The sequence below is a fragment of the Haliotis rubra genome, unplaced genomic scaffold, assembly GCF_003918875.1.
Source record: "Haliotis rubra isolate DU_JTF1 unplaced genomic scaffold, ASM391887v1 Scf407, whole genome shotgun sequence".
Classification (NCBI taxonomy): domain Eukaryota; kingdom Metazoa; phylum Mollusca; class Gastropoda; order Lepetellida; family Haliotidae; genus Haliotis; species Haliotis rubra.
In genome coordinates, this window is record NW_025767088.1 from 119872 (window position 1) to 135228 (window position 15357).

At 44.9% G+C, this 15357-nt stretch overlaps 1 protein-coding gene across 1 annotated transcript; it reads left to right on the plus strand.

Moving 5' to 3' along the window:
• Positions 1–359: 359 nt before the first annotated feature.
• On the plus strand, positions 360–9351 carry LOC124287860 (mucin-2-like; the record flags this gene model as incomplete). The annotated part of the gene is made up of 4 exons (XM_046724346.1): positions 360–887; positions 1955–2047; positions 2777–6950; positions 7034–9351. Coding segments are annotated over 4 exons (7008 nt in total), but the record flags the coding sequence as incomplete, so codon positions are not given.
• Between the last annotated feature and the right edge of the window lie 6006 nt (positions 9352–15357).

The window sequence follows — 15357 nt, forward strand, 5'->3', positions numbered from 1 at the left end:
TCATGCATTTTCTTCACAATTGCTAACAACGGTAACATGAAGTTGTTTTGGTTGTGTTGCGCGACATAACCATTAAAAATCACATACATCACATCATTCAAACATAAACATAGTCTTAATCATAGATTGCCGATATGAAAATGCAATAGAAAATCTCAATCCCCTGTGCGTTTCTTTTTTTGAAGACTGTATATAACTGAAGCTGTCATTTTTTAAGTGTGAAGCCCATTTCTGGTGTCCCCCGCCGTGATATTGCTGGAATATTGCTAAAATCGGCATAAAACTTAACTCACTCAATGGTTATAATTATGTTTGTCTAGAGTTGCATGTGTTCCTAAACTACTTCTTTCATCTATCTTCTATCCTTAGCTAACACCGTCACATCTACTTCTGCCGGCGCCACTACAACTTCAAATGGAGCTGACATCACCACGAGTTCCACAGTGGTTGATCCATTAACAACAGTCACGGACACGGCTGCTGACGTCACTACTGTTTCATTTCCAACAACCACAAGTTATCCAATCACATCCACTACCACATCAACTACCACATCTACTACCACAGTTGGTGCCAATACATCTACTACCACAGCTGACGCCATCACATCTACTACCGCAGTTGGTGCCAATACATCTACTACCACAGTTGACTCCATCACATCTACTACCACAGCTGACGCCATCACACCTACTACCGCAGCTGACGCTATAACTACCACCACAGCTGACGTCATCACATCTACCGCCACAGCTGGCACCATTACATCTACTACCAAACCTGGCACCATCACTTCTACTACTACAGCTGACGCTACAACTACTACCACACCTGGCACCATCACTTCTACTAATACAGCTGACGCTACAACTACTACCACACCTGACGCTACAACTACTACCACAGCTGACGGTACAACTACTACCACAGCCGACGCTACAACTACTACCACCCCTGACACCATCACTTCTACTACTACAGCAGACGCTACAACTACTACCACAGTTGACTCCATCACATCTACTACCACAGCTGACCCCATCACATTTACTATCGCAGCTGACGCTACAACTACTACCACAGCTGACGTCATCACATCTACCGCCACAGCTAGCACCAAAACATGACTCCATCACATCTTTCTACTACCACAACTGACGCCAACTATACACACCTGGACCATCACTTCGCAGCTGCCGACGCTACAACTACTACCACAGCTGACGTCTCACAACTACCGCCACAGCTAGCACCAAAACATCTACTACCACACCCGACACCATCATTTCTACTACTACAGCTGACGCTACAACTACTACCACACCTGACGCCATCACTTCTACTACAGCCTGACGCTACAACTACTACTACAACTGACGCTACAACTACTACCACACCTGACACCATCACTTTTCCTACTACAGCTGACGCATACACTTCTACTACCACACCTGACACCATCACTTCTACAACTACAGTGACGCTACAACTACTACCACACCTGACACCATCACTTCTACTACTACAGCTGACGCTACAACTACTACCACACCTGGCACCATCACTTCTACTACTACAGCCGACGCTACAACTACTACCACACCTGGCACCATCACTTCTACAACTACAGCCGACGCTACAACTACTACCACACCTGGCACCATCACTTCTACTACTACAGCCGACGCTACAACTACTACCACACCTGGCACCATTACTTACTACTACCACTGACGCCGACTACTACCAACACCATACTACCACACCGACGCTACAACTACTACCATCACTTCTACTACTATAGCTGACGCTACAACTACTACCACAGCCGACGCTACAACTACTACCACACCTGGCACCATCACTTCTACTACTATAGCTGACGCTAAAACTACTACTACAGCTGACGCTAAAACTACTACCACTCCTGGCACCATCACTTCTACTACTACAGCTGACGCTACAACTACTACCACAGCTGACGCCTGGCAACATCACTTCCACTACCAGGCTGACCATCAATTCTACTACTACAGCTGACGCTACAACTACTACCACAGCTGACGCTACAACTACTACCACAGCTGACGCTACAACTACTACCACACCCGACATCATCACTTCTACTACTACAGCTGACGCTACAACTACTACCACAGCTGACGCTACAACTACTACCACACCTGACATCACCACTTCTACTACTACAGCTGACGCTACAACTACTACCACACCTGACACCATCACTTCTACTACTACAGCTGACGCTACAACTACTACCACAGCCGTCCCTACAACTATTACCACACCTGACACCATCACTTCTACTATTACAGCTGACGCTACAACTACTACAACAGCTGACGCTACAACTACTACCACAGCCGACGCTACAACTACTACCACACCTGACACCACCACTTCTACTACTACAGCTGACGCTACAACTACTACCACAGCTGACGCTACAACTACTACCACACCTGGTACCATCACTTCTACTACTACAGCCGACGCTACAACTACTACCACACCTGACACCATCACTTCTACTACCACAGCTGACGCTACAACTACTACCAAACCTGACACCATCACTTCTACTACTACAGCCGACGCTACAACTACTACCACAGCTGACGCTACAACTACTACCACACCTGACATCACCACTTCTACTACTACAGCCGACGCTACAACTACTACCACACCTGGTACCATCACTTCTACTACTACAGCTGACGCTACAACTACTACCACACCTGACACCATCACTTCTACTACTACAGCTGACGCTACAACTACTACCACACCTGACGCCATCACATCTACTAACACAGGTGATGCCATCACATCTAATGCCACAGCTGACGCCAACACATCTACTACCACAGCTGATGCTACAACTACTACCACACCTGACACCATCACTTCTACCACTACAACTGACGCTACAACTACTACCACAGCCGACGCTACAACTTCTACCACACCTGATACCATCTCTTCTACCACTACAACTGACGCTACAACTACTACCGCACCTGACGCCATTACATCTACCGCCACAGCTGACGCCATCACATCTACTAACTCAGGTGACGCCATGAAATCTACCGCAACAGCTGACGCCATCACTTCTACTACCACAGCCTACGCTACAACTACTACTACACCTGCCACCATCACATCTACTACTACAGCTGACGCCAGCACAGCTGATGCCATCACATCTACTACCACCGTTGATTCTATCATATTAACAACTACAGCTGAAGTGGCAACTACTACCACAGCTGACGTTATAACTACTACCACAGCTGACGTCATCACATCTACTACCACAGCTGACGTCATCACATCTAATACTACAGCTAATGCTATCACATCTACTGCAAAAGCTCACGCTACAACATCTACTACCATAACTCCGGCCTCCACATCTACAACCTCACCTGATACCATCACGACTCCTATCACAGCTGATGCCATCACATCCGCTACAACTACTACCACACCTGACACCATCACTTCTACTTCTACAGCCGACGCTACAACTACTACCACACCTGACACCATCACTTCTACTACTACAGCTGACGCTAAAACTACTACCACACCTGACGCCATCACATCTACTAACACAGGTGACGCCATCACATCTAATGCCACAGCTGACGCCAACACATCTACTACCACAGCTGATGCTACAACTACTACCACACCTGACACCATCACTTCTACCACTACAACTGACGCTACAACTACTACCACACCTGGCACCATCACTTCTACTACTACAGCTGACGCTACAACTACTACCACACCTGGCACCATCACGTCTACAACTACAGCCGACGCTACAACTACTACCACACCTGGCACCATTACTTCTACTACCACAGCCGACGCTACAACTACTACCACACCTTGCACCATCACTTCTACTACTATAGCTGACGCTACAACTACTACCACAGCCGACGCTACAACTACTACCACACCTGGCACCATCACTTCTACTACTATAGCTGACGCTACAACTACTACTACAGCTGACGCTAAAACTACTACCACTCCTGGCACCATCACTTCTACTACTACAGCTGACGCTACAACTACTACCACAGCTGACGCTACAACTACTACCACTCCTGGCACCATCACTTCTACTACCACAGTTGACGCTACAACTACTACCACAGCTGACGCTACAACTACTACCACAGCTGACGCTACAACTACTACCACACCCTACATCATCACTTCTACTACTACAGCTGACGCTACAACTACTACCACAGCTGACGCTACAACTACTACCACACCTGACATCACCACTTCTACTACTACAGCTGACGCTACAACTACTACCACACCTGACACCATCACTTCTACTACTACAGCTGACGCTACAACTACTACCACAGCCGTCCCTACAACTATTACCACACCTGACACCATCACTTCTACTACTACAGCTGACGCTACAACTACTACTACAGCTGACGCTAAAACTACTACCACACCTGACGCTACAACTACTACCACACCTGACCCTACAACTACTACCACACCTGACGCCATCACTTCTTCTACTACAGCTGACGGTACAACTACTACCACACCTGGCACCATCACTTTTACTTCTACAGCTGACGCTACAACTACTACCACACCTGACACCATCACTTCTACTACTACAGCTGACGCTACAACTACTACTACACCTGACACCATCACTTCTACAACTACAGCTGACGCTACAACTACTACCACAGCCGTCGCTACAACTACAACCACACCTGGCACCATCACTTCTACTACTACAGCTGACGCTACAACTACTACCACAGCTGACGCTTCAACTACTACCACACCTGGCACCATCACATCTACCACCACAGCTGACGCCATCACATCTACCAACACAGGTGACGCCATCACATCCACCGCAACAGCTGACGCCATCACATCTACTACCAAAGCCTACGCTACAACTATTAACACACCTGCCACCATCACATCTACTAATACAGCCGACGCCAGCACAGCTGATGCCATCACATCTACTACCACCGTTGATTCTATCATATTAACAACTACAGCTGAAGCGGCAACTACTACCACAGCTGACGTTACAACTACTACCACAGCTGACGTCATCACATCTAATACTACAGCTAATGCTATCACATCTACTGCAAAAGCTCACGCTACAACATCTACTACCATAACTCCGGCCTCCACATCTACAACCACACCTGATACCATCACGACTCCTATCACAGCTGACGTCAGCACATCTGCTACCACAGCTGACACGGCAACTACTACCACAGCTGACGCCATCACAACCACTACAACAGCTGACGTCATCACATCTACTACCACAGCTGACACGGCAACTACTACCACAGCTGACGCCATCACATCTGCTACCACCGTTGACTCTATCACATCTACTACCACAGCTGACACGGCAACTACTAACAGAGCTGACGCCATCACGACTAATACCACAGCTGACGTCATCACATCTACTACCACAGCTGACACAACAACTACAGCTAACTCCACGACTTCTCCTACTGCTGACACCACAACTACAGTTAACACCACGAATACTCCTCCAGCTGAAACGACACCTACAGCTAATGCCACGACGTATCGTACAGCTGACACCAGTACTACAGCTAACACCATACCTACAGCTGACACCAGTACTACAACTAACGCCACGACTCCTACAGCTCACACAAGTACTACAGGTAACGCCATGACTTATTCAACTGCTGACACCACAACAACAGCTAACGCCATGACTTCTGCTACAGCTGACACTACAACTACAGCTAACGCCACGACGTCTCCAACTGCTGACACAACAACAACAGCTAACGCCATGACTTCTGCTACAGCTGACACTACAACTACAGCTAACGTCACGACGTCTCCTACAGCTGACACCACAACAACAGCTAACGCCATGACTTCTGCTACAGCTGACACTCCAACTACAGGTAACGCCACGACGTCTCCAACTGCTGACACCACAACTACAGCTAACTGTACGACGACAGCTACAGCTGAAACCAGTACTACAAATAATGCCACGACGTCTCCTACAGCTGACACCGGAACTACAGCTAACGCCACGACTACTGCTACAGCTGACACCAGTACTGCAACTAACGTCACGATTACTGCTACAGCTGACACCAGAACTACAACTAACGCCACGACTTCTTCCACAGCTGACTCCAGAACTACAACTAACGCCACGACTTCTTCCACAGCTGACACAAGAACTACAACTAACGCCACGACTCCTACAGCTCACACCAGTACTACAGCTAACGCCACGACGCCTCCTACAGCTGACACTAGAACTACAACTAACGCCACGACTTCTTCTACAGCTCACACCACAACTACAGGTAATCCCACCACTTCTCCTACAGCTGACACGAGTACTGCAGCTAATACCACGACGTCTGCTACAGCTGAAAGCACGACTACAGCTGACGCAACGATGTCTCCTACAGCTGACACCACAACTACAGCTAACGTTACAACCACTGCTACAGCTGAAACCACAACTACAGCTAACGCCACGACGTCTGCTACAGTTGCCACCAGTACTATAGCTAACGCCACGACGTCCCCTACAGCTCACACCAAAACTACAGCTAACGCCACGATGTCTCCTACAGCTGACACTAGTACTACGCCTAATGCCACGACGTCTCCTACAGCAGACTCCAGAACTACAGCTAACGCCGAGACTACTGCTACAGCTGACACCATAACTACAGCTAACGCCATGACTTCTCCAACTGCTGACACCACAACAACAGCTAACGCCATGACTTCTGCTACAGCTGACACTACAACTACAGCTAACGCCACGACGTCTCCAACTGCTGACACCACAACAGCTAACGCCATGACTTCTGCTACAGCTGACACTACAACTACAGCTACTCCACGAACTCCACGACTGCTGACACCGCAACTACTGCTGCTACAGCTGACACCGCAACTACAGCTAACGCCACGACTACTGCTACAGCTGACACCACACCTAAAGCTAATACCACGAGGTCTCCTACAGCTGACACCACAACTACAGCTAACGCCACGACTACTGCTACAGCTGTCAATAGAACTACCGCTAATGCCACCACTTCTCCAACTGCTGACATCACAACTACAGCTAACGTTACGACTACTGCTACAGCTGACACCAGAACTACAGCTAACGCCACGACGCCTGCTACCGCTGACACCAGTGCTGCAACTAACGTCACGATTACTGCTACAGCTGACACCAGAACTACAACTAACGCCACGACTTCTTCTACAGCTGACACCACAACTACAGCTAACGTTACAACCACTGCTACAGCTGAAACCACAACTACAGCTAACGCCACGACGTCTGCTACAGTTGCCACCAGTACTATAGCTAACGCCACGACGTCCCCTACAGCTCACACCAAAACTACAGCTAACGCCACGATGTCTCCTACAGCTGACACTAGTACTACGCCTAATGCCACGACGTCTCCTACAGCAGACTCCAGAACTACAGCTAACGCCGAGACTACTGCTACAGCTGACACCATAACTACAGCTAACGCCATGACTTCTCCAACTGCTGACACCACAACAACAGCTAACGCCATGACTTCTGCTACAGCTGACACTACAACTACAGCTAACGCCACGACGTCTCCAACTGCTGACACCACAACAGCTAACGCCATGACTTCTGCTACAGCTGACACTACAACTACAGCTAACTCCACGACTTCTCCAACTGCTGACACCGCAACTACTACTGCTACAGCTGACACCGCAACTACAGCTAACGCCACGACTACTGCTACAGCTGACACCACACCTAAAGCTAATACCACGAGGTCTCCTACAGCTGACACCACAACTACAGCTAACGCCACGACTACTGCTACAGCTGTCAATAGAACTACCGCTAATGCCACCACTTCTCCAACTGCTGACATCACAACTACAGCTAACGTTACGACTACTGCTACAGCTGACACCAGAACTACAGCTAACGCCACGACGCCTGCTACCGCTGACACCAGTGCTGCAACTAACGTCACGATTACTGCTACAGCTGACACCAGTACTACAGCTAACGCCACGACGCCTCCTAAAGCTGACACTAGAACTACAACTAACGCCACGACTTCTTCTACAGCTCACATTAGTACTACAGCTAACGCCACGACGCCTCCCACAGCTGACACCAGAACTACAACTAACGCCACGACTTCTTCTACAGCCCACATTAGTACTACAGCTAACGCCACGACGTCTCCTACAGCTGACACGAGTACTGCAGCTAATGCCACGACGTCTGCTACAGCTGAAAGCACGACTACAGCTGACGCCACGATGTCTCCTACTGCTGACACCACAACTACAGCTAACGTTACAACCACTGCTACAGCTAACGCCACGACGTCTGCTACAGTTGCCACCAGTACTACAGCTAACGCCACGACGTCCCCTACAGCTCACACCAAAACTACAGCTAACGCCACGATGTCTCCTACAGCTGACACTAGTACTACGCCTAATGCCACGGCGTCTCCTACAGCAGACACCAGAACTACAGCTAACGCCGAGACTACTGCTACAGCTGACACCACAACTACAGCTGACGCCGAGACTACTGCTACAGCTGGCACCACAACTACAGCTAACCCCGAGACTACTGCTACAGCTGACACCAGAAATACCAACATAACTGAAGTAACCAGAACAAACACAACGACTGACACCATTACAACTTCTGCTGAAGCCACGACAACGTCAACTACGGAGGACACCACAACGTCTTCCAAGGCTACAGATGACAAAACTACAACTATAGCCGGCGCCACCACAACTACGGCTTCAGCGAACACAACATCAACATCCGCACGACATATCTTCAGAAAGTGTGTGTGCAGATGTCGTAACCAAACTGCAGCACCCAGCAAAATTGACAAGGCAACAGAGAAAGCCAAAGAAATAAAAGAAAAATTAAATATTGATGAGAAATATTTAAACAAATACATTCTACAGAGAAAAAGCCTAGAAGACAAGCGACCCTCTCCCGTCGTGATAGGGGGGACGTTTGTTATCGTTGTAGCTATTCCTTTTGCAATGGCTGTTTTGAGTGATGCTGTCCAAGTAGTTAAATGGCTGTGTAAGGTAAAACCATGAAAAGGACAGTCCACGTGTGTGTTAAGATACTTGATTTGTTATTTAACACCACACTCAGCAATATTCCAGCTATATGGCGGCGGTTAGTATATAATGGAGTCTTGACCAGACAATCCAGTGATCAACAATATGAGCATCTATCTACGCAATTGGGATACGAAGAAATGCGTCAATCAAGTCAGCGAGCCTGACCACCCGATCCAGTTAGTCTCTTACGACAAGGCATAGGTTGCTGAAGACCAATTCTAACCCGGATCTTCACGGTGAACTGACAATATGTTTATATCGCAGAGACAACATGTGTCTTGTATTATCCCTGTAATTGACAAATATCTCATTCAATATCTGTTACAAACGTGTGTCCATGTATGAACAGCAAAACACAAATATTCATAAATTTGTTTCGCAAGGTGTAAGCATAATGGTAACGTCTAAATATATTCAATGATATTGAGGCACATATAATTTTACAACGCTAGAAATATATTTTTGAAATAGATATGATTACTTCTCGCATATTGTAATATAAATATATAACATACATTTATACACATGCCATAATGTGACTATATTATGTCTGTATGTTCGATAATGCGATATTTCCAATGCAATTGTTCTCCAGCTGTGTCTGTTTTACGCTGCTCTCTGGTAAACGGTTTATACAATTTCTCCAAGTGTTTCTTGTTTGTACACCTGTTGTAAATTTTTCATATCACTGCCAGCAGTGTCCAGTCATTGTATGTATTTCATATCACTGCCAGCAGTGTCCGGTCATTGTATGTATTTCATATCACTGCCAGCAGTGTCCGGTCATTGTATGTATTTCATATCACTGCCAGCTGTGTCCAGTCATTGTATGTATTTCATATCACTGCCAGCAGTGTCCGGTCATTGTATGTATTTCATATCACTGCCAGCTGTGTCCAGTCATTGTATGTATTTCATATCACTGCCAGCAGTGTCCGGTCATTGTGTGTATTTCATATCACTGCCAGCAGTGTCCGGTCATTGTATGTATTCCATATCACTGCCAGCAGTGTCCAGTCATTGTATGTATTTCATATCACTGCCAGCAGTGTCCGGTCATTGTATGTATTTCATATCACTGCCAGCAGTGTCCGGTCATTGTGTGTATTTCATATCACTGCCAGCAGTGTCCGGTCATTGTATGTATTCCATATCACTGCCAGCAGTGTCCAGTCATTGTATGTATTTCATATCACTGCCAGCAGTGTCCGGTCATTGTATGTATTTCATATCACTGCCAGCAGTGTCCAGTCATTGTATGTATTTCATATCACTGCCAGCAGTGTCCGGTCATTGTATGTATTTGATATCACTGCCAGCAGTGTCCGGTCATTGTATGTATTTGATATCACTGCCAGCCAGTCCGGTCAGTGTATGTATTTGATATCACTGCCAGTAGTGTCCGGTCATTGTATGTATTTGATATCACTGCCAGCAGTGTCCGGTCATTGTATGTATTTCATATCACCAGCAGTATGTATTTCATTGTATGTATTTCATCACTGCCAGCAGTGTCCGGTCATTGTATGTATTTCATATCACTGCCAGCAGTGTCCGGTCATTGTATGTATTTCATATCACTGCCAGCAGTGTCCAGTCATTGTATGTATTTGATATCACTGCCAGCAGTGTCCGGTCATTGTATGTATTCCATATCACTGCCAGCAGTGTCCAGTCATTGTATGTATTTCATATCACTGCCAGCAGTGTCCGGTCATTGTATGTATTTGATATCACTGCCAGCAGTGTCCGGTCATTGTATGTATTTCATATCACTGCCAGCAGTGTCCAGTCATTGTATGTATTTCATATCACTGCCAGCAGTGTCCGGTCATGGTATGTATGTCATATCACTGCAATCCGTGTCCGGTCATTGTATGTATGTCATATCACTGCCATCCGTGTCCGGTCATTGTGTGTATTTCATATCACTGCCAGCAGTGTCCGGTCATTGTATGTATGTCATATCACTGCCATCCGTGTCCGGTCATTGTGTGTATTTCATATCACTGCCAGCAGTGTCCGGTCATTGTATGTATTTGATTTCATTACTTACTGTCTCAGAATTTTGTCAGAACTGGTTGGAAATGGTTACCTCATTGCCAGTATGGCAGGAATAAATCACTCCCCTAGCTTTCATTCCAGATGACCCTATCCATGATGGGGCAGTGGGGCGGTGAGGTTAAAGCATTCGCTCGTCACACCGAAGACCCTTGTTAGATTCCCCACGTGGGCACAATGTGTGATAAACTGATAAACGCTTGTGTGAATTATTCTTGAACGAAATTCCTCCCCTCTCACGATCAAAACACTCACTAGTATTCCCCTTAGTATAAACTAGCCCTCCCGAAAAAATACAAAATGTACATGTTATTATTCGAATGATAAAATCCAACTCAAGATGGATACAAAACGCCACAGAAAACATCAACAGGGTTAAGGATGTGAGTGGTATTCATGTGTTGACGACTTATATTTTCCTCATATGAGATACACAGTTTTAGTTTTCAAAAATCTCCGCCCATAAATGGCGGAAAAAATGTCACAAGACAAGTTTGAATCGTTTATGTATTTTTCGGCATATCCATTTCGTCACGTATATAGTAAGTAAATTGAAATAAATTGAAGCAATATTAATATTCTTTAGAATTATGTGAAAAATAACTCACCAAAGATATTTGCATAAATACCTGCTTATATATAGTGATTATGGTTAAACGTACTCACTTCATGAATGTACATGGTAAAATCCCCAAACATGCTTTGGGGGCTAATTGCAAAGAATACAATGACATATATGATTGCTGGCAAGAAACAGTAACAAATCAAATGTATGGCAGTAAAACAAGATAAAACAGAGCACAGATTAAATAATCTTGGGTTAGTATTTTTAGATTTATGCGGGTTGCCATATCCATCTGGTACCACAGAGCCGTTCTGGTGACACGGAATCTTTATTGAGAATCCTTATTGAGAAAACTTATTGAGAATCCTTATCAAGTGCAACAGTTCCTACGTCCGAAGTTGTACATCCTGAGAACCTCATTAAATAGTATATATTAACATGGCATAAAAAATGTCCGGTCACTTTAGCAAAAACGACCTGACATTATTCGTGCCATGTTAATATATTCTTTTAATGAGTTATGTACAGTAAACTCTGGTTAAAACGAAGTCAAAGGGACGACTAACTTAGTTCGTTATAACCGCCGTTCATTATACGCACTTTCTCTAAAATACAGTACAACCAGAAATTATTGAGAATTTAAAGATTGTAATTTTTATATTTTTTTCACTCATTACTCACGTATTAAATGTTGATATTAGCAGAGCATAACTCCTGATTCAAAGACAAGTGAACAGTTAGTATTTTGTCAAGTCACCATGGGCAGCAATGCAGGCTTCAATGCGGCGGGGCATACTAGTGATCAAAGAAGTTAGAAAGTCGTGGTCCATGCTGTCCCAGTATCGGACCACCTCTTCTTTCATTTCAGCAATATTTGTCAGATTTTTCTTATTGACACTTTCCTTCATAAGTCCCCAAACATTTTCTATTGGATTTAGGTCAGGGCTATAGCTTGGTCAATCTAATAATGTCATATTTTGGGTCCGAAACCAGGCCTGTGAATGCTTTGAACGATGTTTTGGGTCGTTGTCCTGCTGGAAAATCCAAGCATTTCCATAGAACACGTGAGCAGATGGAAGTAAATGTCCCTCGAGAATATCTGTGTACCGATCACTGTTCACATTCCCTTCAAATACACAGAGGGGCGTTGCCCCTAACACAGATATGACACCCCACACGTTAAATTTCGGACTGTACTTTGGGCGCTGATACAAAGGTTTTTCAGTTTGTTTGGTCCAGAATTTCAGTGTATTAGGAAACAGCCACACAGAATTTTCATCTGATAAAATCACATTGTCCCAATTAAAATTTCTATGCTGTAAGCACCAGTTCAACCTTCGCTCCCTTTGTTCAGGTTTTATGATCGGTGATGGAATTCCTCGACCTTTCTGCCAACCCATTGCATGCAGCTCAGTTCTAATTGTCTCCTTACAGACAGCCACAGTTCCTCTATCAATCATATCCAGCCTTAAGTTTTCTAAACTCCTTCGTTTGTTTTTAGAAACAAAAATACCAATTAAGCCGCCTCCTGTCACCGACAGTCAATTTCTGGGCCTACTTGCGCCTCCCTTGTGCTCAATGCCATATCCATTTGCAATATTTTTCAAAACACGATAAACAGTGGAAAAAGGGATGCCTGTTCTACTTGAAATCACTTTAGCTGATCTGATGTCCTTGTTATAATACTCTAAAATCAACGTTCCTATTCTCTAAATCATCCATACTGACGATCACGTGTTCGTTACAAACGTAGTTTACTGGAACTCTATGTTCAAGAAAATGACATCTCCTTCCTGAAATTGTTAAATGCAATTGGTTTAAAGTACCATTATCAAGAAGTAGTGTATTTTAATGATGTTTCGATTTTCAGGGTATTATATCGTGTGGATATTGTGAATAACAGTTGTGACTATTATGTGACACTCGCCTCACAATGTAACTTATTTCACCAGCTTCCTATAGATGTTACAGCAGCATGACGACACGATGGTGTTGTTCGTGTTTAGTAATTAATATTTAAACTCCATTAATCGTGGTTGAATAAGCGACACATGCCCAATACTAACTGTTTTACCTAATGTTACGTGAAGAATAATGTGTCAGGTGTAGCTTGTCATCTGTTTATGAAAATGAACCCATGAAAATGCGGGTTAGAATTGGTCTTCAGTAACCCATGCTTGTCGTAAGAGGCGACTAACGGGATCGCGTGGTCAGGCTCGCTGACTTGGTTGACACATGTCATCGTATCCCAATTGCGTAGATCGATGCTCATGCTGTCGATCACTGGATAGTCTGGTCCAGACTCAATTATTTACAGACCTCCGCCATATAGCTGGAATATTGCTGAGTGCGGCGTTAAGCAACAAAAGAAAATAATGAATACGACGGGTTTGGTTTGTTTTGATTCTTTCTTTCGTTTCCAAACAAACGTTGTTTTATGAAGAAGACCAATGTATTCCATGATCATACAAAATCTCTTCTAAACACTTAGTACAATGTTCGTGTTTGTATATGTCATAAGCATTTTCTGCCTCAGGCCCACATACAGAGTATCCTCTTCACCAAAATCCCCATGGGTTAATGGGATATTTTCATATAAACAAACTTAAAACATAATCATGAGAACTACATCAAAGAAACTTTAGTTCCAATTCGATTGAAGATTGTGTTATCTTATTATAAAGTTGAATGTCGTATAGTGCTTGTAGTGCGTGTGATGTGTGTGTTTCTCTGTGTGTCTCTCTCTGGGAGAATGTGTCTTTCTGTATGTGTGTGTGTTTCTCTCTGTGTGTGTCTCTCTCTCTCTCTGTCTGTCTATCTGTATGTGTGTGCTGTGTGTACGTGTGTGTGTGTCTGTCTGTCTGTCTATCTCTCTGTCTGTATGTATGTGTGTGTGCCTGTGTGTGTGTGTGTGTGTGTGTCTGTCTGTCTGTCCATCTCTCTGTCTGTATGTATGTGTGTGTGCCTCTGTGTGTACGTGTGTAAAGTACACGATCCGTGTATAAAGTTGAATGTCGTATAGTGCTTGTAGTGTGATGTGTGTGTTTCTCTGTGTGTCTCTCATGAATGTGTCTTTCTGTATGTGTGTGTGTTTCTCTGTGTGTCTGTGTGTACGTGTCTCTGTCTGTGTGTATGTGTGTGCTGTGTGTACGTGTGTGTGTGTCTGTCTGTCTGTCTATCTCTCTGTCTGTATGTATGTATGTGTGTGCCTGTGTGTACGTGTGTGTACACGATCCGTGTTTCGGATCGGGATTTCACACTCACGGGTTCACATAGAATATTCACTGTAAGAATAACAAATACAATTGCTATGCACATCAACACATCAATAAACACAAAAAGAAGAACAGAACGCTCAGGCAAGGTGAAACGACATCAAGGGTACAAATTAAAACAGTTTAGAGAACATAGGATCCCGGGTCTTTTTAAGACAGTTGCAGATGAAGGTGAAGCAGCAA